Below are 26,068 nucleotides of genomic sequence, written 5' to 3'. Positions count from 1 at the left end.
GCAGGAACCAGGAGAGGTGAGTATAGAGCGGGGGCGGGGTCCGGTGGTGGGGGGAGCTGGCCCTGGTCGTGGCGGCGGACGGCGCCGCCCGAAGATTTAAAGGGGCGTCTTTTTTTTTTTTTTTTCTTCTCCTGCAGCGCCGGCCGCCCCCCGCATTGTGCCGCCCGGGGCGGACCGCCCCCCCCCGCACCCCCCTTCCTACGCCACTGACAGAGCGTCCAACCCGCAGCAACATACCCTAACACTGATTACACAGAACCACAAGACGGATTTCTTCCCCTCAGGAATCCTTTTCATCAGTATAACGTCACCAACCTGACAGTGTCTGTAATTTACGCAACAAAGTCCTTTACATTCTTCATTTTTGTCTTTAACCTTTTTTTGGCACTTTACAGACATTAGCATCACTGTCCCCATTGGGGTTCACAATCTACTGTATCAGTACGTCTATGGAGTGTGGGAGGAAACCGGAGAACCCGGAGGGAACCCCCATAATTGGGGTCTGGTGTCACAAAAACTGGGGAAAAAGGAGTTTTCCTAGTAGTGGACATCCCCTTTAAGAGTCTTACACAACTAGAACTAGCTTTATAATGACAGAGAATTATGTATGTAACAGCTGATGTCCGGTGAGAAGAATCGCATTGGACTTTACAGGAAAATCGGAGCAGTTTTATTCACGCTGATGAGTGCGAGCTGAGTCTCCGGCAGCCCGGACATCCATTCCTGGGAGCTGGGGCTGCACAATACCTAGAAAGCCTGAGCTTCTCCACCCTGAACTTGACGTCACCCTACAATCTCATCCTCCACCTCCTCCGTGACGTCAGACTACCTGGTGACATCACGACGTGTGGGCAAGACTAAAAGCAGCAGCCTTCACGTCCATATATATAGCTATAACCTAACGTGTGACGTCACAGCATCTACAGCCAATCAGCATATGAGCGACAAGCTGGGAACTGACCAATCACGCCTCAGAATCCGCGTGGCCACTGGCCAATCATCAGCGCCTGAGCAGAGCGAGTGTAACGGATTCTGAATAAAAACTGACGTGGCCCCGCCTACTCGGCGAAATAATAATAATAAAAAAACCGCTGCGTGGAGCCAAGCGGTGATTGGAGGTATGTGAGAGCCTGCGGCCAATGAAATCGACTTGCACGAAGGAGCGTGGGCGGGTTTCCCGTGACGTCACTGCTGCTGCTAGTTGCCGGCTGTCTCTTGACTCTGGGATTCAGTTGGGTGCTGAGAAAGCAGCCGGGCGGCGAACTGGTAAGTCAACGCTGATGTGCGCATGCGCGAGTGATTATTTCACCATTTGTGCCTGTCTGTTACCATGTATCACTGCAGTGTGTCAGATCACCGGGAGGAAGGAGGGAGGAGGGTGTCACATTGACAGGACCGTGTGAAGGAGGATCTGGAACTGTCAGATCCGCATATTGGGGGTATACTACACTATAGAGCACCCCCTTTAATTCTACCACTACCTTTGTGTGGTCAGCTCTAACTCCTGTGTGTTCCCCACTATCACCCCCACCCTCTGCCCTCACCCAGTATTAGTATTATGTGACCCCCTTTATTTAGGCAACTGGAAATGAATGTTTTACCCCTCAAATTGTGCTGTGACCCTGACGTGGATCCTGAGATCCGGAATCTCTCTATGGCCTATGGTCTCCTCACCCATAGCCTGTGCTGGCACAGTGCGGACCCTGCAGGGTCAGACGGGCGGTAGTCTGTCCCCAGCCGTCCTGTGGCCCTTCTTTTAGGACAAGCGGTTTGGGCGCCGTCTATCAGTGGTGACATAACTAATAGTCTTGGGGACCATAGTGTATCCCCGTGTGTACAGCCGGGCATAACAGGATAGGAAGGAGCAGATCTCTTCTGTCTGGTCCCGATAGTCAGTGATTCCCCCCCCCCTCCATAGTCAGTGATTCCCCCCCCCTCCATAGTCCGTGATTCCCCCCCCCTCCATAGTCCGTGATCCCCCCTCCATAGTCAGTGATCTACCCTGTATAGTCAGTGATCTCCCCTCCATAGTCAGTGATCTCCCCTCCATAGTCAGTGATCTCCCCTCCATAGTCAGTGATCTCCCCTCCATAGTCAGTGATCTCCCCTCCATAGTCAGTGATCTCCCCTCCATAGTCAGTGATCTACCCTGTATAGTCAGTGATTCCCCCCCCCCCTCCATAGTCAGTGATCTCCCCCCTATAGTCAGTGGTCTCCCCTCCATAGTCAGTGATCTACCCTGTATAGTCAGTGATCTCCCCCCTATAGTCAGTGGTCTCCCCTCCATAGTCTGTGATCCCCCCCCTCTATAGTCAGTGATCTCCCCACCCATAGTCAGTGATCCCCCCCCCTCCATAGTCAGTGATCTCCCCCTCTATAGTCAGTGATCTCCCCCCTATAGTCAGTGGTCTCCCCTCCATAGTCCGGGGTACATTTGTGTCCCCCCTCCCCGTTCCGCTGGCACATTAGCCATCTTTTCCGCCATGTCCTCACCATGAGTTCATGCCTGGTAACGTGACTGGGAATTACCACGCTCGTTCGGCTTCATTCATAGGGAGGACGGCGGGGAACGCTGCCACAGCGCTCGGTCCATTCACGTCTCCCAGCGACCGGGGGAAAACCTGAACCCCCTCCCTGACCTCACCCCCCTAATTACAGATGAGGAGGGGGGCATTGATGTCATGTTTCGTGATGTAGGTCGGGTGAGGGGATAAATTAACAGTATAAGGACTTCTACTTGCGAAGCCAGGAACACAATCACTGATTCTTACATAGGACTTTCATTAGAGCCAAACCCAGTGGGGGCATTTTGGCTTTTCCACATCCGTCGCTCCTGTAAGGGTCTTGGCGCTTTCCCAGCTCTCCTGCGGGGTAACCATGGAATTAAGGTTGCTCCTTGTCCCCTCAGATTGTCCGCGCCATGGGGGTCTAGCAAGGATCCAGTTCCGCCTGGCACAAGTGTTGGGTCTGCAGAGCTTTCCGTGCCCATCTGTGCTGAGCAGAGCCACCCTCCCTGCACATCCCTCCATTCTATATCCAGCACTGCAATGTGTCCCCTCCCCCGCCTCCAATTCCCAGAAATCCCAGAGCTGGAATCCAATCCGGATGCTTTCTTTACACAGCAGTTCACACTAATTGCCGATCCTTTGCATGAAAACATCCTAATTGCTCAATTACTGATTGATCGCCGTATGAGGTGGAAGCTTTGGATCTGTTGAGACTTTGTAGTACCATATCTGATTTAAAAAAACCACCTTCTCCCAATTTAATGCCATTTTTCCTTTTTCTTTCAAACGTTTAAGGCTATTTTAGTTAAAGGGGTTCTCGGGGTGTACGATATTGATCACCCATCAATAGCCGAGTCCGACATCTCCATCGATCAGCTATTACTTCCGGCTGAGGATAGATGTAACCTCTACGCAGCCCGAGTCAGGGTGTAGCAGTCTCTGCTGGGTACTGCAGGTCGGTTTCTGTCCTTTTGAAGGATAGACCTAATCACTGCTGATCTTGGGGAGCCGATGTCGGACCCCACTCGATCGAATATTGATGACCTTTCCTTAGGATTGTTCACTTATACGCTATGCCTGGACAACCCCTTTAAGGGTAGTAGCTCCATGGTCCGATTCTAATGCTCTTGTGCCCGTTGTAGGCACTTTCAGGAATGGACAGGGGTCCGCATGGGTGCTCTGATAAATCTGTGACTACACAGCCCCCCAGGCTGGCAGTAGCCTTCCCGACCGTGTGCTACAGTGTCTGTTCTGGGAGACCGGACCAGACCGGCTCGCTTTCTGTCCGCACTCACTTAGGCTCCTCGGTCATCCTTTTATTGGACCACTTTTGGTGGCCGCTAATCACTGCGTACCGAAACACCCTGCAGGTCTTGCCATTTTGGAGAAGCCATGACCCAGTCGTGTAGACGTCACAATTTGGCCAGACACTTACGCATGCCCACTTTTTCTGCTTTTAACACATCAACTTCAAGATCGGGCTGTTCTCTGTTCAGTGGTTTTAATATTATGGCTGATCGATATATAACTACCCAAACTACAGATGTCGCCCCACATTAAGCAGGAGGTGATGACAGATTTGCCATTCAGGACTCTAAGAAAGTGGAAATATCTTATGTTTCAGGGGAAGTTGGGTGACCACCAATAGTTGCCAGGCCTACATGTGCTCTGATCTATATGCGTATTATTATGCATTTCTTATGTAGCACCATTATTTCTGCAGCATTTTGCATTTCTGTCCCCGTTGGGGCTCACAATCTAGATTCCTTATCAGTATATCTTTGGAATGTGGGAGGAAACCGAAAAACCCAGAGGAAACCCACGCAAACACGAGGAGAACATACAAACTCCTTACTGATGTTGTCCCTGGTGGGATTTGAACCCAGGACTCCAGCGCTGCAAAGCTACAGGTCTAAACACTGAGCCACCATGACAGTAATACAGGATGGTGGCTGTGCCTGTTTGATTATATAGACATCACATTCAGGATTGTAGGGAAGCTGGGTGACGAGGACGACAGCACGTGTGATTTTTTGCCATTAAGTCGCTTTGCTCTCATCTTGAGACCCTGTACTCCGTGGCGTACCTCTAATTTTTGTACATCCGTCTAATGATTGCCTGAACTTCCAGGACCTCTCTCCTTATGAATCAGCCCTCTAACGGCTTGTTGCGTTTGTATTCACGCCGGCGTGCTCAGCGGCAGACGAGCGCCTGTCACTGTGACTCACTCAGAAAATGAAATAATTTGCTGCAAAGAGCAGGAATCTCGTTCTTCCGGTTTCTCCTTTTTAGGATGGCACTCTCATCTGGTTGTCTGCTACCACTTTTTCTAACTAGAAGGGTGGAACGGGAAATGCTAATTATCTGTAAATTGCTGGATGTTTCATTTTTTAAAATCCTCTCCGATTAAAAGTGGCCTGAACCTGTGTACAAAGAGTTGTGTTACTGGATGGGTCCCCTAGAGGCTACAGGGGTTCCCCAAAGTAGAGGCTGCTGTGATTTCCTTCTATACACTAATGGGGGGCTCAGGGGGTTGTTTCATTCCTAGCAGGAGCCTCATGCAAACATTTGGGATTGGTTTATATATTAACCCTAGTCCTGTTTGCACAGCTGAGTATTCAGTACAGCTGTTTTCTGCCTGATAAGGGGGTTTTATTGTCCTTTCCTGATAGTTTTCAGGGTCTGTCAGTGTAGGTATACAGACTGGGGATTGTCTAAATGGGGTTCAGATAGGATATCAGATCGGTCTGTTTGTCTGCAGAACATCCTCTCCAATGCTTCCATGGCATCTCAGATGAGATTTCCATGAGGGTCCTGACCCTTTTAATCAGCTTCTCAGGGGGGAGTCCTGAGAGTCAGACCCCCCCCACCGATCAAATATTATAGACCTATCCTGAAGATAAGCAGTCAGTATTGTGATCCTAAATCCCTGGCCACACACTAGAGATTTTGAACAGTGAAGAGGTCGATGAAGACCATTTTCTGTCGACCTTCGGAACTTTTTCGGAATCAGAGTCTTTTCATAGTGTTGAATCAGGTCAAAGTTTTCGAAACTACCCTGTAAATTGAATTGAATCTTTGCCGAAAAATAAGGTCAGCCCCATGAAATCTCTGAAGATCGGCCAAATAAAGGTATGAAGCGGGAGATGGCAACCAAGTACTGATATGGGGCTTTGTCCTCGTTTCGCTGTGGCTGAGGTCATGTTTCCAGCTGCACGGCTGATTCATGGCACTAAGAATATCAGTTCTTGGATGGAAGAGCGCTACTTCACATCACATTGCTGAAAACACTGGGGAGCCGTGATGATGGCAACTAAGAGACATTCACCCTGGAATGTTATTAATAGCTGCCGAACAGCAGGATCGGTCGGATGCGTGCAGCAATGAAATCATTCCTTCCAGCTGGGTGACACATGGTAGAGAAATTCCTGGAATTGCCCAAGAAGTTGTGTTGGGTTTGTCATCTGCCGTGGCCGTGAGGAACTGGATGTTTCATTTCAGAGACTTTCACCGAGCGTTGGCAATAATGGATTCGGAGAAGAGGTTACATGTAATTGTGTGATCAAACATGGTGTCGAAGGTCTAAATGCCTTTGTGCCAAGTATTCATACATTCATCGCCTTAATTTACACAAGGCTTGTGTAGATTCAGCTAATGACTGTTTTAGAAGGCTGATCTCCTGGACAAGTGGGTGCGAAATGCAACTTATCTCTCAATCATACTCTTAGCGAAGTCAACAACGGTTGGGCCACCACTTTGGCTCCCAATCACGAGTGCCACTCTGTAGGCCATGGAGAGGCAGCAAAGTCGGATTGATATCCCTGCTTGTCATGGACTACATGGCTTTAGCTATATAATAAGGCAACTTTTACCCAGGCAGGTGAAGTGGATGGTAGAAATTCCTCAAGAGTCTCACAACTACCTCAGTCTCTTTACACCCATCACACGTAGGATGGCCACCTTTATTCCTGTAGGACAACACCATTCATTTTGTCTTTGGTACAGACGGACAGCATGTATTTCTGAGACCCTGGCATCTCAAAAACCGTTATGATGTTGTCATACTTTCATACCTAAATCTGGTTCTTCTTGGTCCGATGTGAGCCAACCTGACAAATGGACAATATTTGAGAAAGTGTTATTTCTGCGAGAAGGGCCTTATGTGGGCACCCCTGTTCCACCAACTTCACTGAGGTATGTGGCGTTTTGAGCCTTATGTCTACCTTATGTTAGCTGCCACTTGTATTCTCAGAAATAGGGGCAGCATGTGGGCAGCAGACGCACAGTGTAATGTTCTCAGAAGTAGGTGAGGGCACCCGATGTTCCTTAGGAGCTATAGATAAAGCAAGTGACAAAGTAGGTGGGCTTTACACAGAACCTCCAGCATGATATCAGAGCATTTATACAATACAGTTCAACCGCCCACACACTCATCTGAGCACATAGTGTTTCCAGAACATAGATGTGAGCTATAACGGGGACTTAACCCTTTTACATCCTTCTCAAAGCCTTGTCCTCCCACCATAGGATTTTCATTTATCTGTCTGCAATGTGACATGTCCGGTTGTTAAAACTTCTTAGAGAGATGAATCTTCGAAAAGTAATCAAAATCTGCAAAAGAGGAAAGCCACTTCTAGATATCTATTGTCATGTCGGAGGTTCTGTAGAAGACCTTAAACATAGGACCACTACTGCCTCCAAGAACAAGACGACCTTGGGTCTCTGGCTTGAGATTTCTGTAACTTGAAATTTATTTTACTCACTTAGCACCATCAATTCTGCAGCGCTTTACAGACATCATCGGCACTGTCCCCATGGGGGCTCACAATGTAGATTCCCTATCATGTCTATGGAGTGTGGTAGGAAACCAGAGAACCCGGAGGAAACCCACGCAAACACGGGGAGAACATACAAACTCCTTGCAGATGTTATCCTTGGTGGGATTTGAATTCAGCCCTGCAAGGCTACAGTGTTAACCACTGAGCCACCATGCTGCCCTATGAAACTTGAAATTTTCTCAACTAATTATAGAAGCCACCCCGATGTCATACTGTGGAGTCCAAAGTCATCTTTTTCTCGCTCTTCTATAGAATTTATCTCTGGTTGGCTTTGCACTTACATGGTCAATCTCAATATTGCAGGGATGATGCTAGCAGAACTAATTCAGACAATTTAGAAGGTAAATTAAATCCATACAGCAGATGTAGCCGCTTTTAAACTCTTCCTTCTAACCGGATAATTGAAGCTAACCAAGCATGGACAATCCCCAGGTGATTCATTCACAGGTAATTGCCTAATATTATGGTCAGGAGGACATTTTCATGGCTATAAATCCTGTGGAAACTTGCTGAGAAAGCCGGCCAAATTCATAAGGGAATGGTTTCTATCTTTGTGACTTTGCAGTAAAATAAATTGGCTTTCTGCCATACCATGTACGAAGATAACCCACAGATTTGTTATGCCAAAACACCTGGATGGCTGTTCTCGAAGTTCCGTTAAATTCCATTATGTTGTAATTTGAGTGCTGGAACGTTGAGCAACAGTGTAGGACTTAATTTGGTAAATTTGCCGTCTTTTGCACCTCCTGAGATAGTCTTCTGACAGGTCAATGTGACCTTTTACATAATGGTGGACTTTACACTTGAATACCAATTGATATTTTTAAGCTGGCCTTAATCATTAGAGCAAAGTCAAGTGGCTTAGGCAATTTCAGCTGATTATCTTTTATGTGTATGGAAGTATCAGGCATGCTAAATTTTAGTGGCAATCTTTTTGTTGTTGGGGATATGAGCTGCCATTAGAAGAGTCTCACAGCAGCTTACTCCCCTCTCCAGATTGAGAACATATCCACGCTTAGGAAAACTTAGGGCATGTGTGTAGGGAGTTCGAGAGGGATGGCTGTTGATGTTGTATGGGCACCTATGTGTAGACAGCTCTTTAGGAGTTCTTGTTTGTCAGTACAGAGTAGGGTACTGATTGGGTAAGATGCATTTGCAGCTTTCGAGGTTCTCCTGAAAGAGAGTCTTAGGGTTCCTTTACACGAGCAGATAATCATTTACACAATGACCCATGCTATTGTCATTCCCATCCAGCAAGTAATGTCAGACAAGTGTTAATACAGGATGAGAATCCTAAAAGAAATGGTTGAGCAGTGATTGTTCCAGTCCTACTTTTTGTCAGTCTAATCGTTGAGCAAGCAAACCGTGTCCATTTAAATTACTTCATCTTCAAAAGATGATCAAGGATGTTTTCACTCTTCCTAAGTAATTTTATGCAAGATGAAGGAGTATTTTTGGTCACATCGTTCAGTCGCTCAACCCATTCACATTACTCAATTATTGTAAACGATGGGTCGTTACCACTAGAACCTGACGGATCATCGGCCATTGTAAAGCCCAGATTACAGGCAATGCTACCAGCTATATCTAAGCAGAGGTCCACTACTTCCTCCATGAGCTGTATCGGAGACATCTCCCAGCCAACCAGTACCAAGCTGTGTACTGATGAGGAGCAATGACTCCGAAACCTGTCTACAGATGAGAATTGCTCATTTGGTTCAGCATTCTAATTATATTTTTAAGTCTCTTTAATAGGTGTAACATTGACTGAAGGGGTAGCTACCAAAAAGAACTGCCATTATAATATCCGTTTAATTCCTCCTGGAACTAGAGGCCATTGTACAGTACGGACAAAACACCTGTGCCCCCCATACATGTAGCTGAAAATCATGCACAATGCAATTAGCTCACAATATTTCCTGTTTTCCATGGGAAGAAACCGTTGCAGCGCTCCACTGAACATCTCGTAGCACATCGACCTATCCTACAAGACTGGCAAGTTGGATGGCCGGTTTTCCATTGTCAGACAGTGAGGGTAGATAATGTTGAGCTTTTGCAGAGCACAATATGTGGGCTTTTCCTTTCCAAAATCCTGTCCCTGCTGAGCTAGTTTTTTTCAATTTAGGATTGTAAAGGGGACATTACTAGCTCAGCAGAAAGAACTTTCCTCCCTGTTCTGTCTGTCGTACCTTTGCATAAAACAGCTTGTTCTTTCAGAGTTAATCATTAGTATAGGACATTGGAAATTGTCATTGAGGCATATTAAACAATGTTTCACGTCCTCATCAGTCTTCAACCTCTGAGAAGTTTTGCTCTGGAAGCCTCATCTCTTCCGCTTATGCTTTTATACAAGTTCATCATTCACCTTAATTTAAGATTTGTATTGCTTAGGTTGGGGTCCCCACATATTCTCATAAGTTATCACCATCTTGTAAGATCTTTCAGATCTTTTCTCAGAATTGTTTCCCCAAGTTTATCCAGTTGAACACGAAATATAAGATCTCAGATTATTTTATTGGTTGACGGATAAAAGTTCAGAGTGTAGTACAAAATATGTCTTGGAAATATCATCTGTATCCATTATGAGTTGTGGTTGTGTTCTGTATCATCTTAAACCCTTCATCGTCAAGAAAGTATTCATCAGAAGACCACTGTCATCTCCATTCACGACGTCTCCCATTTTTCTCGTTTTAACACACTGAACCTTTTAGGTCTTTCCTACCTCCAAAACTTTTTTTCCTTCTATTAGATGTCTGCCTAAAACACCTAGAAGGAAGCCTGCAATCCTGACGCACCTGTGGGACCTCTTAGCCCACCCCACAAGTCTGCAGGCCACAAATCATGTTTAAGTGTGAACCCAGACAAAAAGTAGGGAACGATTTTTTTATCAAGTCTATTGGCGACGGCACTCAGGAGAAGCGCAGAACCACCTTTTTTAAAGTGGGGATTACCTTGGGAATTCTTTCTGCTCATTTCGGGGGTAGGTACTGTATTTCTTTAAGGTTCTGTGACTTCTGCATGCATAAGTGTTTGTGGAATCAGTGTGTATCTCTATGACTGGTTGGGGGGGAAAATGGTACATGGGTGCGGTCTCCTAAAGAGGACCATTTTAAGACAGGAGCCTGGTTTCTTACAACTATGCTGAAAAGCAAATTTAGCAAAGGAACTTTCCATCACATGTGCGCAGTATACAAAGTTCCAATCAGGGATGCACCCTTACACAGCTGTAGCCTTGACTTTTGTTGGGTTGGAAGCTATATTCCTTAGATAAAGGTTGTTCAAATGCTTGTTTATTTCTACTGCCCACCTTTATATACTTGGACACTCAACCATTTTCTCGAGACGGAGAGAATAGTGTCCCTCTGCCAGATACCTCTCAACTTGTGGATTATTCTCTTTGAGAATAAAGGATCAGGTAGGTCTAAAACCAACATGCCTGATCCATCTTTCTACTTATGACTTTTCCACATCTACACGTTAGACGAAGATCATCCATCGTGCATAGCCACCCTCAGAAAGCTCAAGTTTGAGAGATGGGTCATAAATCTGTTTTTTGGCCTCTGCATCTAAAAGCTTACCATTATTGGCCCAGGAAAATTCATATGGTCAGTCTGATAGGTGCTCGTATAAATGTCTGTGGTCTTGGACATGAACCAATTTTTAGAAATGTGATTTAACAATTGCCTTCGGGGCTGACTATCTTACTAACTTCAGCATCTTCCTGGATAGTCATTGACTTTGACATGATCAGATTTTAAACTTTGTTTTCTTGCTAAGAATGGCCATACGCAGATAATGAGACATTGATCTGTCAGCATATAATATATTTTGGGTCCCTTCTCTCTGAAGAATGATGGATGAGCTCTTTGGAAAAGGATTTACCAGCACATAGAGAATTTCTTTACAATATTGAATTCATTGGCACCTACCAGTCTTGATCTGGCCATGCCTCCATGTACTGACATATAAAACTAACCTACTCTTTTAAATTAATACTAAATTAACATTAGAACCCTGGAATGTTGTCATCTGGTGCAATTAGAGGCACATGACAGTTTCGATATAAGGAATTCATTGAAAATCAGTTAGGTCATTAATAGTGATGAGCGAATATACTCGTTACTCTAAATTTCTCGAGCATGCTTGGGGGTCCTCGGAGTATTTTTTAGTGCTCGGAGTTTTAGTTTTTCTTGCCGCATCTGAATGATTTACATCTGTTAGCCAGCATAAGTACATGTGGGGATTCCCTAGCAACCAGGCAACCCCCACATGTACTTATGCTGGCTAACAGATGTAAATCATTCAACTGAGGCAAGAAAAACAATCTCCAAGCACTAAAAAATACTCGGAGGACACGACTGTCAAACAAACATTGCTTTGGTTGAGTGTTTGGCTGGCAGCTATCTCGCCCACCATGCTACTGAACATTCTTGTGCTGTCTGTGAGAGTGCTGCTGATAGACATCTCTGGAGGCTTATGCCTTAGAAAACAAAAGGATAGACAGTCCGAAATCAGGCATACCAGATCCTTACATCTCCTAACTATTATCTGTAGGGTTCAACATACACATTAAACTTGTCAATCAAACCTGTCGATATCGGCAGGTTCAGCTAACGTCAGTCTAATGTGTATGGTAGCTTTACCATTCTCCTCTAAAATGAGCTTAGGCTAGTTTCACGATAGCATTTTGGTGAGCTGCGGACTTCCTCAGTGAAGCCCCACCCATAGCTGCACCTCCGCCGCTCAGCTCCGCCTATGTCCGCATGCGGCCTGCATACCTATCTTTAACATTATGTACGCAGGTCGTGCGGATGTATGCGGATGCCTCCGCATGCGTCGCTTTGACGATGCGGCGGCCAGCGTCGAACGCAGCTGGTTGGAATTTCTTTTTTTTCTCTGCATCGTCAAAACTACGCATGCGGAAGCATCCTTATACGTCCGCATGACCTGCTTACCTAATGTTAAAGATAGGTACGCAGGCCACATGCGGACGTAGGTGGAGCTGAGCGGTGGAGGTGCGGCCGTGACTGGGGCTTCACGGAGGAAGTCCGCAGCTCAGCAAAACGCTAGTGTGAAACTAGCCTTAGACAAGTATTTCTTCACCATATTGGTTTGACTTGTTATGAATATTGATGCATTTATCACATTGTTGGGTTCCTTCTAGGAGCGAGGATTCTAGATCAGAAACCTCAAACAGTGGACATGGGAAAGGACTACTACAAGATTTTGGGCATCCCTTCAGGGGCCAACGAAGATGAGATCAAGAAAGCCTATCGGAAAATGGCCCTTAAATACCACCCAGATAAGAACAAGGATGCCAACGCAGAGGACAAGTTCAAGGAAATCGCAGAAGCCTATGATGTTCTCAGTGACCCCAAAAAGAGGGCAGTGTATGACCAGTATGGAGAAGAAGGTAAGGACCCTGAAACCAGATTGGATGTGTCAACGACTGTGAAATATGTCCAATAACGTGACCATGAATGCTGTGGTTCTAACTGCTGAGACCATCACCTATCCCAAGGAAAGATGATGGTAGTGTGCATGGGTGACCACCATTCCTGTACCCTGTAGTCACACATGCTCGTTACCACCCCATTCATATAGAGCAGGGGTGTCAAACTGCATTCCTCGAGGGCTGCAAACAGGTCATGTTTTCAGGATTTCCTTGTACTGCACAGGTGATAATTTAATCACCTACACAAATAATGAGTTGGTGATTAAATTATCACCTGTGCAGTACAAGGAAATCCTGAAAACATGACCTGTTTGCAGCCCTCGAGGAATGCAGTTTGACACCCCTGATATAGAGGACTTTGGGAAACTTGTTCTCATGGTTGGTGGAGATCCCAGGAGACAAATCTCCAGTGATCGTACATTACCTATCCTGTTGGTAAATGGGCAACAAATGTTTAGGGGACAACCCAAATGTAGGGATCGAAGTTTCTATTAGAAGTGGCCCATATAACCTATTGGAGCATATTTTATAGGTGTCATAGTGGGACCAGTGTCATACTTGGTGCCACCACATGTATTAGGACTTTTCACATCACCTTACTGACACTAAAATACAGTGCTGGTGGCATACATGATGGACACCAGCAGTATGGACTCCATTGATTAAGAATAGGGTACTGCACAGCATTTGACACTTTGCCATTACAAAAAATGGTGCTGCATGCAGTTTTATATACGGTATATTTTTTCCATTAAATATGATGGAATATAGTAGGACGGTTTTGGCACAGATGTGAACAGCACTTTACATGTACTTCGATGTGCAGGTGTATCTGCCCTTTAGTCCAGGGTTTCATGGAGACATGTGTCACACATTGCGACATCTCGTCTAATGATTTCTTATGGTGTCGCATTATAACTTACCGCAAGTGTTTCCAAACATGTTCGATTTGTCTGTTTTTTGGGGGTTTATTACAACCAAACAGCAGCGAGTTGAAGACAATTTGCACAAGTATATTTGGTCGTATGACCAAAAACATGATGTCCACCCCATGTTTTTAAAAGATGGCCGCCTGTAACCTGGTGTTAGCAGAACTGAACACTGGCATCTAATGTTATCCGTTCCCACTGTTGTTCTGTCATTATGTAGACATCTCCAGATTGCTCTTCAGCAATTATTAATAACTTGGACCTACCAAGACTTATTTGTGCAGAACGGCCCCACTGTTTATGCTGCGAAATAATCCGAGCCAGATTTGTGTCTGATCATGTGTCTTGTGCACATGAGGATGTTTTCGTGGTGCTTGGAGTTGGGATACAGAGCAATAAGCAATCCTCTTGCCCAGAGCTATCACCGACTGCTGCAAACAAGACTAGATGTCTCCAGGGCTAAGACATCTAGTGTGACCCTACAAGGAGAGCTGTGCACAACTGTGTAGTATTCAGTATGCAGCTACATGTTTTCACTGGAAGATGTTTTCTTCCCTTCGAAATGTTCTCATATTATAAAGTGTTGGCGTATCATTAGGATATACGATAACTTTATGATCAATTGGGGTCCCGGACAACCACCTCTTATGAGAAAGGAGGGGTAGATGATGAGTTACATCATATGTTACACTTGGTACACATCCAGAGTTTACATTTTCATGAGCAATGTTCTCTGTCTCCGATGCAGGTCTGAAGACAGGAGGTGGATCATCTGGTAACACTGGGAACTCCTTCCATTACACTTTCCACGGGGACCCTCATGCCACCTTTGCATCTTTCTTTGGAGGCTCAAATCCCTTTGACATCTTCTTTGGCTCCGGTCGCACCCGTATGGGCAATGGCTTCGACCACGAAGAGATGGACATCGAAGATGATGATGACGACCCCTTCAATAACTTTGGGCGTTTTGGGGTGAACGGATTCCACCGGCGGCACCCAGATCAGCTGCACAATCGACGGAAAGTGCAAGACCCCCCTGTCATTCATGAGCTTAAAGTGTCACTGGAAGAAATCTATCACGGCTGTACCAAACGAATGAAGATCACACGGAGAAGACTGAACCCAGATGGCCGGACAGTAAGAACTGAGGACAAGATCCTAAATGTGGTGATCAAGAAAGGTTGGAAGGAGGGGACCAAGATCACCTTTCCTAAAGAGGGGGATGCCACATCAGAAAACATCCCCGCAGACATTGTGTTCCTACTAAAAGACAAACCACATGCACATTTCAAGCGAGATGGGTCCAACATAGTTTATACGGCCAAGATCACCTTGAAAGAGGTAAGTGCAGTTTCTAAAAACATCATCTGCATTTTAAGGGCATTTTATTATTATAAACAAATGTCTGATTAGTTGCTCACCAGAGGCTGGACCCAATTTGGTAAGACCCACAAGGATATTGACTATTATTAAGGTTTGTAGATTTGAAGAACACGTCACACAAATCTTTAAAGGCCGTTGGCTACAGTAGCTCAACAGTCCTAACCAAACGTGTAGCGTAGAGGAACAGTCTCTTATACAGCAGATAGAATGTCCTGTGACCACCTCAGGTCCTTAACTAGTTGCCACTGAGATAGGAAGTCATGAGACACCTTGAATAATTCTCTAAAGGTGGCCATACAATTTAGATAGGAGTAGTTTGATGATTGAGAACCTGAAAACGATTCACATATTCCCAGTCCAGTGGCCTAGTGGGTAATTAGTAGTGATGAGCGAATATACTCGTTACTCGAGATTTTTCGAGCACGCTCGGGGGTCCTCGGAGTATTTTTCAGGGCTCGGAGATTTAGTTTTTCTTGCTGCAGCTGAATGATTTACATCTGTTAGCCAGCATAAGTACATGTGGGGGTTCCCTAGCAACCAGACAACCCCCACATGTACTTATGCTGGCTAACTGATGTAAATCATTCAGCTGCGGCAAGAAAAACTATATCTCCGAGCACTAAAAAATACTCAGAGTAACGAGTATATTTGCTCATCACTAGTAATCGGTAGCAGCCGACCGGAGCACTGCGAACCTTCTACCAGCCAACATCCTTGTAGGCCCACCGCAACATAATCATGATGTCATGTTGGGTTTGCTAATCAGAAGAGGCAACAGGATGCCAGCTGGTAAGAGGAGGAGGCTCATAAGGCTCTTGTTCGTCAACTACGGATTACTGATGTGTCTTGAGGGGTTCTGTAAATCTTTTTGCTCATCTCTACTGGTGAGTGATCATTTTGCCAATGGAGCTATCCACATTTTGGTCATATATTGCGAATCACTGGGTAAAGGACGAGGATCTTACTGGGAACATTCTTTAAAGGAAAGATCATTTGCAGGGTCAAAAGATATTTTGTAGGAGCGAGAAGAGACCTGAACTTAGACTAAGTAGGGCAGCGCTCCCTGTTCATGCAATACGAGCCCAGGACCTGATCCTGCTTGTTATGGGTTTATTTAGAGACGCAGTGAGCTCAGCAGTGCTGTCACTGGGCGTGCATCCGGAGTAGACTTCTTGTGATATTTAAAGAGGAGTCTATATAATCACTAAATCATCGTCTTGTGATGAATGACCGCGGCTGGGTGGTTTTCCATTTTCAACATTTAATAAGGACTTGTCTCTTAATTGAAATCTGACACATTGTAACATAATATTGCAAGTTATTCCTTTAGGGATTTACTGTTTACTTACAAGGTTCTTGTAACTCTTTAGTAGGAGTTTATTCAGATATTGCTCTCTAGTAAGGGCTTCTTCAGCGGTTGGGCTCTAATAACGGCTTTTTTAGTGGTTGCTCTCTAGCAAGGGCGTTTTCAGTAGTTGCACTCTACTAAGGGTTTCTTCTGAGGTGCTCTCTAGTAAGGGCTTCTTCTCTAGTAAGGCCTTCTTCAGTGGTTGCTCTCTAGTAAGGCCTTCTTCAGTGGTTGCATTCTGCTAAGGGTTTCTTCTGAGGTGCTCTCTAGTAAGGGCTTCTTCTCTAGTAAGGCCTTCTTCAGTGGTTGCTCTCTAGTAAAGCCTTCTTCAGTGGTTGCATTCTGCTAAGGGTTTCTTCTGAGGTGCTGTCTAGTAAGGGCTTCTTCAGTGGTTCCTCTCTAGTAAGGGTTTCTTCAGTGGTTGCTGTCTAGTAAGGTCTTCTTCAGAGGTTTCTCACTAGAAAAATGGCTTCTTCAGAGGTTGTCTAGCAAATGCTTTTTCAGAGGTTACTGTCTAACAAGGATTTCTTCCAGGTTTTCTTTTTTATTGTAACTGCCACAAAGCTGTGTCAAAACACAGTGGTTTATACAAAATTGTGGGAAAACCGCAGCAATGTGTCATATTCCTGCTTGTCTGGCACTTGCCTAATGCTGATCTTTATATTATTCTGTTTGGTTATTATTATCGTATTTTTCGGACTATAAGACACACTGGACTATAAGGCGCACCCAGGTTTTAGAGGTGGAAAATAGGGAAAAAAATATTTTAAGCAAAAAAAATGTGGTAAAATATTTAATAACATATTATATATAATAACACCACATATAATAGTATGTTATTATGTTGGAAGCTGCGGGACCAGTGTGGTGTCTGTACAGTACTATATGAAGATGCTGGAGGGTGAGTATAAGAATGGGGGCACAGGGCTTATATTTAAAGCACCACTCCAGCACTGCAAAATAACACTGGAGTGCTGCTTTAAAATCCAATGGGAGAACTATAACTCCCAGCATGTCCTGCAGGTCATATGACATGCTGGGAGTTATAGTTCACTAAAGAAGTGGCAGAGTGCTTTATTGTGTTTTGGAAAGACTAACCAGCCACACTGTGGTGAGGTAAAAGCATCCCATGACTGCACACAGAGCCCTCCCTCTTATTGCCTTTCCACAGCACAGGTAAGGCTACGTTCACATTAGCGTTGCGCCGCTGTTGCGTCGGCGACGCAGCGGCGACGCAGCGGCGACGCGCCCCTATGTTTAACATAGGGGACGCGTGCGTTTTTTGGGTGGCGTTTTTCGCCACGTGCGTCGTTTCCGACGCTAGCGTCGGACGCAAGAAAATGCAACAAGTTGCATTTTCTGTGCGTCCGATTTTTGTCAAAAACGACGCACGCGTCGCAAAACGCGCGCGTTTTTGCGCGCGTTTGCGCGCGTTTTAACATGCGTCGCGCGTTGCGTCGCCGACGCAGGGCGGCGCAACGCTAATGTGAACGTAGCCTAATGGAAGCCAGCAGATTCTAGTGTTGGAGTCTGAAGGACCTGTGATGATGTCAAGAAGAGGGAGGGCTCTGTGCTGCCATGTGATGCTCCAGCCCGCCCACTTCTGACATCATCACAGGTCCTCCTTGTGCACACTGCACAGCACTCAGCTCCAGCCCAGGAAGGTACAGCGATCTCCTCTCCCCCGGACCCTGCTGCTGCTGCCTCCTCCTGCCCCAGACACACAGATCTCCCCAGCTGCTGCAGGAATCAGCGCTGGGGAAGCCATGTGTGTCCCTGCTTAAGTGCAGTATTCATTTGCCTCTCCTGGCTCACTGCTCAGCTGATAGGTGGGCAGGGAGTAGCTAATGAATATTCACTGCACTTAATCATCGGGACCACATGGTTTCCCCAGCACTGATTCCGGGCAGTGTGGACATCCCGAAGTGGGATAACAGTGCGATCCCACTCACTGCTGCCCCCCTCCCCACATGCTACATCCGTACCATAAGACGCACCGACACTTTCGTCCCAAATTTGGAGGAAAAAAAGGTGCGTCTTATGGTCCGAAAAATAAGGTACTCTCTTTGCCCGTTCTGTACTCCCCTTACCCTTTTGCCTCAGCGCCACAATGCAGCTCAAGGAAATTCCCATGTGTGCGGCTGCCCCTTTTATTTTTTTTGTTTTCTTACACCTGGTCACTGCAGAGTTTCCAGAAAAGCTATAAAAAGCTGCATGTGTATTAATACCCAGAGTTACCAGGGAATCACATGTACGTGCAGCGAGGCTTCGCAGTGCTGGAGAAGAATTGTTTTTTCTTTTAGTTTAAAATCTGTTAATGTTGTTTCTGTGGAAAAGGGATCAGACAGTGGGAACATATCAGTAACTTGTTACTGACACCAGACAAGTGATCTTTGACCTTTAGGTGTTATGTCTGGAGCATTGCAACACATACTGTGCAATGACTGATGTATGTGCCGTCCTGATGCCCAATGTTACTGCTCTTACCTTCACACACAGTTATACTAAAGTGTTATTCCAGCTAGACTGAAAATTCGCCTTATTTTTGTACATAGAAGCAGTATTATAGTAGTTATATTCTTGTACATAGGGGCAGTATTATAGTAGTTATATTCTTGTTCATAGCAGTATTATAGTAGTTATATTCTTGTACATAGGGGCAGTATTATAGTAGTTATATTCTTGCACATAGGGGCAGTATTATAGTAGTTATATTCTTGTACATAGGGGCAGTATTGTAGTAGTTATATTCTTGTACATAGGGGCAGTATTGTAGTAGTTATATTCTTGTACATAGGGGGCAGTATTATAGTAGTTATATTCTTGTACATAGGGGCAGTATTATAGTAGTTATATTCTTGTACATAGGGGGCAGTATTATAGTAGTTATATTCTTGTACATAGGAGCAGTATTATAGTAGTTATATTCTTGTACATAGGAGCAGTATTATTGGAATTATATTCTTGTACATAGGAGCAATATTATAGTAGTGTTATTCTTGTACATAGGAGCAGTATCATAGTAGTTATATTCCTGTTCATAGGGGCAGTATTATAGTAGTTATATTCTTGTACATAGGGGCAGTATTATAGTAGTCATATTCTTGTACATAGGGGGCAGTATTATAGTAGTTATATTCTTGTACATAGGAGCAGTATTATTGGCATTATATTCTTGTACATAGGAGCAATATTATAGTAGTGTTATTCTTGTACATAGGAGCAGTATCATAGTAGTTATATTCCTGTTCATAGGGGCAGTATTATAGTAGTTACCATATATTCTTGTAAATAGGGGCAGTAGTATAGTAGTTATATTCTTGTATATAGGTGGAGTATTATAGCAGTCATATCCTTATACATAGGGGGCCATATTATAATAAGTCACAATTTCACACTATTGCTGTCTAAATATTTCCGTTTTTTTCTAATTCGGTCTTGCTCTGTACTTCCATGTTCTGGAATTGCAGGGGTTAACAAGTAAGCTAATGGATCTTTGTGTTACTGCATGAAGCCATGTCCTGAAAACCTGTCAAGGTGAATAACTGTGCACCATTAAAGGTGCGAGCCTCACAGCAGCGCTCGCTTTGCTCCCGTGGGATTGTGATGTGGACATTGTCACAGCCTCGTCCATATTTAGCACCTCTCCAGTTCCAGGAATAGTCAGGGTCAGATTCTGCTCCAGGCATGTAAATTTCTAAGGAGGGCAGAGGTTTCTTTCCTGGCTGGCGATAGGCGCAGTCTCCCATAGGTGCAGTTACATCTAGTGTCCTCTGTGGGAGGATTACTCTGAATCCGGGGTGGGGAGAAAGTCGCGGCCTTGAAGGAGAACTTCAGAGTTGGAGAGAATAATGCTAAAACTCTAAATTAGGGACCTTGATAGATGGTTGTTATCTGATACAGTCAGGAACTTACTGTTCCAGGCACCGCAAAATATGAGTTTTATTTTATGTTTTATTGTCCATGAATAGAATGCAGCATGGCAGTGAAGACTGACACTTCTGAGTTTGTGGAAATAGAGTCTGTAGATTAGTGGCATATCTCATGAATGATTATTTGCTACAATTACCCTCAGTCTAATGTAGGTAAAACGTGTTAGCCGGTAGAAATCTTCCAAAATGTATTACCATCCTAAGGTCTTTGTATTGGATATGCCATCATTTTATCATTGTGGGGGGGACTTCTAAGGCCTCTTTGTCCCCGAGAATTACAGGGATGCTTCTCAATCATTCCATGCACATTGACCAGGGCTGTGGAGTTGGAGTCTGTGTCCATTTTGGTGGAGTCGGTATGAAATGTACCGACTCCAACTCCTAAAATATTTAATAAATTGGTACAGTAGTAAAATGCTGTAAATGTTTTCATAAGCATTTTGGAAAGTTATGAAATGTCTGTTCTGTTCCTGGTCTAAGGATCTCGGCCTTTAGTTGAGATGAATCTGTGCTGCACTTTATGTACATGCTCGGTAGTGACCAGTGCTGGGGAGTCGGAGTGGAGATTAATCTGTGCTGCACTTCATGTACATGCTCAGTAGTGACCAGTGCTGGGGAGGCGGAGTGGAGATGAATCTGTGCTGCACTTCATGTACATGCTCAGTAGTGACCAGTGCTGGGGAGGCGGAGTGGAGATGAATCTGTGCTGCACTTCATGTACATGCTCGGTAGTGACCAGTGCTGGGGAGTCGGAGTGGAGATGAATCTGTGCTGCACTTCATGTACATGCTCGGTAGTGACCAGTGCTGGGGAGTCGGAGTGGAGATTAATCTGTGCTGCACTTCATGTACATGCTCAGTAGTGATCAGTGCTGGGGAGTCGGAGTGGAGATGAATCTGTGCTGCACTTCATGTACATGCTCGGTAGTGACCAGTGCTGGGGAGTCGGAGTGGAGATTAATCTGTGCTGCACTTCATGTACATGCTCAGTAGTGACCAGTGCTGGGGAGGCGGAGTGGAGATGAATCTGTGCTGCCCTTCATGTACATGCTCAGTAGTGACCAGTGCTGGGGAGGCGGAGTGGAGATGAATCTGTGCTGCCCTTCATGTACATGCTCAGTAGTGACCAGTGCTGGGGAGGCGGAGTTGAGATTAATCTGTGCTGCACTTGATGTACATGCTCAGTAGTGACCAGTGCTTTGGAGTCGGAGTGGACATGAATCTGTGCAGCACTTCATGTACATGCTCAGTAGTGACCAGTGCTGAGGAGGCGGAGTTAAGATTAATCTGTGCTGCACTTTATGCACATGCTCAGTAGTAACCAGGGCTGTGGAGTCGGAGTTGATGAATCGGAGGTTTGGCTTATCGACTCCACAGCCACGATATTGATGCTCCATCCTCCCTCTGTGCAGGGCAACTGCAGAATGGCCCAACTAAGAGACTGAGCGAGCTGTAGTTTTCTGCACAGAGTGCCACTGGGCAGGGAAACTCTCAGCTTCGTCCTCAGGATCAGTGGGCATCCTGAGAACTTTTATCGGATGGGAATACACCTACAAAGTGAAGACCAACATAAAATCCGGTATTGTCATCAACTTCTATTACTATATAGAAAAAGCCAATTAGTACTTTGAATGCACAAGGGTGTAATATTATGAGTTAAGGGTATTTCCATTTCTGTAATTTCCTATTACTAGGATCTTTGGTCAGTGAAGGTCAGTTTCCTACAAGAGAAACTTTAAGGGGGCCGAAGATCTAAATTTTTCCTTTATGCTTATGAGGTGGATCCCCACCAATCATGAAGTGACGGCATATCCTAAAGCTAGTGATGACATATTCTAGAGCTATGGCATTAAACCTTTAACATTACAGACTACGCAGGCGTTATTAATAAGGGTGGAGCGGCACAAGAAGGATTTGCAGAGCTGAGATCATAAGTGACTGAGTGTAGTTGGAAATAATTACATGTAATGATGCATTTCATTTCTGATTTTCCTCTATAAAACACCCAGGTCGTAAGGAATAGCTTGGCTCTCCATCCTCATGATATAAAGGGAGTTTACCATGCAGATGGGGTGACTCAGAAAAATTTCAGCTTAGGTTACAAGACAACTTTGGCTGTATAGGTCACCAGGCCAAAGATTGCTGTATGGCATGTGTCAGGTACTTGTCACGGTCACAGCACCGCGTGCGTAGAGCGAACCCATTCACCCTTGCTGTATCAATCTCTAGCCGCATGATCTGTGTCTCAGCCATATAGGCAGAGCCTTAAATGTGTTGTCTGACCGTGTCAAGATTCGCCAACGTCAGGTGTGTGACCACAATTTTGCGATTTGCGTATGTGGTCACATGCTGACTAGATGTGCGTGGCCTCACTCAATGCAAGTGTATTGGCTGAGGTCAAACACGTCTAGTTGGATTGTGGCCGGAAGTATGCAAATCGCTTACTTTCAGTCAAATGATCACCCTCTCCCATTTGTGGGACTGCAGACTTGCAGCCTAAGGCCAGACAACCCATTTAATATAGAGCCAGTTCCCCTTGCCAAAACCAAACGACCTGAATACTCATGACTTCATTCACCAGGTGTCGGGTAACTTCTATTCCTCGTTTATAGTCAGTTTGGTACATCAGCACCATCTGCAATGTAGCCTACCCTTCAGTATGGAACCGCTGTCCTGCCATCTCCATCTCGTCAATGATGCCAATCAGTTCTGCATTTTCATGCCCTGAAATACTCTGTGCTGCGGGGAACTCTCTTTTTGCTATAACAAGATCAGCACATTATTAAAGTTACTGTATTATTATAGGTTATAATGAGTTTGCTCTCTGGCCCCAGACTCTTATTGACCCGATATTTATTTTTTTCCAGGCTTTGTGTGGCTGCACCGTCAACATTCCCACCATCGACGGCCGGGTCATCCCGCTACCCTGCAGCGACGTCATCAAACCAGGAACCGTCAAACGGCTACGAGGTGAAGGATTACCTTTCCCCAAAGTCCCCACCCAGCGCGGCGACCTAATAGTGGAGTTTCAAGTACGATTTCCAGACAGAATACCACAACCAACCCGTGAACTCCTCAAACAGCACCTGCCATGTTCCTAGTATTATATGTACACAGGGGCCCGGGGCCCCATGCAATAAATTACAGATTTGTGCCAAGAGTTTTGCAATTGAGACCTCCAGTGTCTAAATCCTGGAATACCAGTCTATAACCCAAATTCTATGCAGAAGACAACAACTTCCTGAAGCTCAAAATAAAAACAATAAACTTCTTTTTTTCCAAAGTTTGAGCCCGCCATCTCCGTGTGACAAAGGACGATGAGGGAGGGCACAGAGGGCAGGCCCTGGCATCCGTTTGTACTGTTATGGGGGCACTAGACTAGTTCTTTGTATTTTAACATGTATAAATTCTGGACTTACAGCTGTAACTTGATTCCCTTTATAATTCGATTTATCAGTATTTTTAGCCTCACACAATGAACTATGGACTTTTAGAATACGTTTTTTTTTAAAGTAAAAAGAGCATAATTGTAAATATAATTTAATGTGACCGATGATTTTGACATTTCTACACACTGGGCAGAAATAAAAAGTAAAAATTGTGAATTTTAGAAAGACTGATCCATGCGTTGTATGTACGGGTGATCTGACATTGTTAAAACTGTTCACCCGAGGGATCGTGGTCCTGACATCCCTGCTGTCGGGCACCCTTACCTCTGTAGTTCTAATGATCTGGATAGTTGTCACTCCCAAGAGGAGCGAGTGAGAAGTTCAATAGGTAGGGCACGCCCAAGATGTACTTGAAGGTGGAAACTGTTACTGATGTCACTCCCAAAATGGACATGTAGGAATAGATGGATAGAGGTATCACCCCCCAAGAGGGACTTGTAGGTAGAGATTGATAGGTCACTTCTAAGAGGAACGAGTAGGAGATGTTTGATATTCTCCCAAGAAATACTTGTAGGTGTAGATCGGAAGTGAGGTCACTCTCAAAATGGACTTGTAGATGCAGACGAATAGTGATGTCACTCCCAAAATAGAGTTGTAGGAAGAGCTGGGTAGGGATTACACACTCAAGAGGGATTTGTAGGTAGATATTGATGGGTCACTCCCAAGAGGAACGTGTAGGAGGAGTTTGATAGAGCACTCCCAAGAATGACTTGTAGGTGGAGAAGAACACTGATGTTACTCCTAAGGCGGACTTGCAGGAGGAGCTTTATAGTAATTTCACTCCCAAAAGGGACTCGTAGGTGCAGGTCAAAAGTGATGACTAGGAGGAGCTGGTTGGGGATGTCTCTCCCAAGTGGAACTTGTAGGAGTAGCTTGAGTATGAGGTCACTCCTTCGTTCCTGTTAAAAGAAACCTTTACACATTATCTACTGTCTGTGTTTGTTGAATGTGGTGTGCAGTTTTAAGGATATCCTCTCTTTCAGTAGAAGAAAACATGGATGTTGAACAAATATTGCCAATCTCCATATTGTCCCCCTACCATCAGGCACCGTTACAACTTCAACAGCTTATTATTTGGAGTGGAAAATAGGAGAAACTGGGTAGTAAACTCACTCCCAAGAAGTACTTGTAGCACAAGTTCAATAGCAATGTCATTCCCATGAGTGACATGTATGAAAGGGCGGGTAGTGAGGTCACTCCCAAGAATGACTTGTAGGAGGACTAGATAGTGAGGTCACTCCCAAGAATGATTTATAGGTGGACTAGATAGTGAGGTCACTCCCAAGAATGACTTGTAGGAGGAGCTAGATAGTGAGGTCACTCCAAAGAATGACTTGTAGGAGGAGCTAGATAGTGAGGTCACTCCGAAAAATGACTTGTAGGAGAAGTTAGATAGTGAGGTCACTTCCAAGAATCACTTGTAGGAGGAGCTAGATAGTGAGGTCACTTCCAAGAATGACTTGTAGGAGAAGTTAGATAGTGAGGTCACTCCCAAGAATCACTTGTAGGAGGAGCTAGATAGTGAGATCACTCCCAAGAATCACTTGTAGGAGAAGTTAGATAGTGAGATCACTCCCAAGAATCACTTGTAGGAGAAGTTAGATAGTGAGGTCACTCCCAAGAATCATTTGTAGGAGGAGCTAGATAGTGATGTCACTCCCAAAAATGACTTGTAGGAGAAGTTAGATAGTGAAGTCACTCCCAAGAATGACTTGTAGGAGGACTAGATAATGATGTCACTCCCAAGAATCACTTGTAGGAGGAGCTAGATAGTGAGGTAACTCCCAAGAATGACTTGTAGGAGGACTAGATGGTGAGGTCACTCCCAAGAATGACTTGTAGGAGGAGCTAGTGAGGTTACTCCCAAGAATGATTTGTAGGGTGAGCTAGTGAGGTCACTCTCAAGAATGACTTGTAGGAGGAGCTAGATAGTGAGGTCACTCCCAAGAATGACTTGTAGGAGGAGTTAGTGAGGTCACTCCCAATAATGACTTGTAGGAGGAGCTACATAGTGATGTCACTCCCTGGCTATCCATATTACCTGCGGTCTGTCTTCATTGAATGTGATTTGCAGAGTGCATTTTTAAAGAAACTCCCCTCTGGGTAGTAGATAATGGATGCGGCACAGACACACACATGCCATCCAATTCATATGTCCCATAAAAAGGTCATCATGATTTGTGAGAGTGGGGCAGATACCGATCTGCTAGGTTGTCTTATAGTGGTTG

At 45.0% G+C, this 26,068-nt stretch overlaps 1 protein-coding gene across 3 annotated transcripts; it reads left to right on the top strand.

Moving 5' to 3' along the window:
* The first annotated feature begins 1,045 nt into the window (after positions 1 to 1,045).
* On the top strand, positions 1,046 to 24,005 carry DNAJB5 (DnaJ heat shock protein family (Hsp40) member B5). 3 transcript variants are annotated; one of them, XM_069748093.1, is made up of 5 exons: positions 1,046 to 1,266; positions 10,095 to 10,325; positions 12,510 to 12,758; positions 14,478 to 15,070; positions 23,259 to 24,005. In XM_069748093.1, the coding sequence occupies exons 2-5, from the start codon at positions 10,187 to 10,189 to the stop codon at positions 23,490 to 23,492; spliced, it is 1,215 nt and encodes a 404-aa protein (XP_069604194.1). In that variant the 5' UTR covers positions 1,046 to 1,266; positions 10,095 to 10,186; the 3' UTR covers positions 23,493 to 24,005. The 3 variants fall into 3 exon arrangements, with proteins under 3 accessions (XP_069604194.1, XP_069604211.1, XP_069604202.1); XM_069748101.1 differs by lacking the exon at positions 1,046 to 1,266 and adding an exon at positions 2,970 to 6,701; XM_069748110.1 differs by lacking the exon at positions 10,095 to 10,325 and having other exon boundaries at positions 1,206 to 1,266.
* Positions 24,006 to 26,068: the final 2,063 nt, after the last annotated feature.

The sequence above is a fragment of the Ranitomeya imitator genome, chromosome 1 (assembly GCF_032444005.1).
Source record: "Ranitomeya imitator isolate aRanImi1 chromosome 1, aRanImi1.pri, whole genome shotgun sequence".
Classification (NCBI taxonomy): Eukaryota; Metazoa; Chordata; class Amphibia; order Anura; family Dendrobatidae; genus Ranitomeya; species Ranitomeya imitator.
This window is presented reverse-complemented; position numbering and strand designations above follow the sequence as displayed.

What these genes read in the sequence shown, in the direction of transcription:
- DNAJB5 (XM_069748093.1), top strand. Translation starts at nt 10,187, where the DNA reads ATGTTTAAGTGTGAACCCAGACAAAAAGTAGGGAACGATTTTTTTATC. An exon ending in TGACCAGTATGGAGAAGAAG is followed by an intron (nt 12,759 to 14,477) that starts GTAAGGACCCTG and finishes TCTCCGATGCAG; the next exon opens with GTCTGAAGACAGGAGGTGGA. An exon ending in CCAAGATCACCTTGAAAGAG is followed by an intron (nt 15,071 to 23,258) that starts GTAAGTGCAGTT and finishes ATTTTTTTCCAG; the next exon opens with GCTTTGTGTGGCTGCACCGT.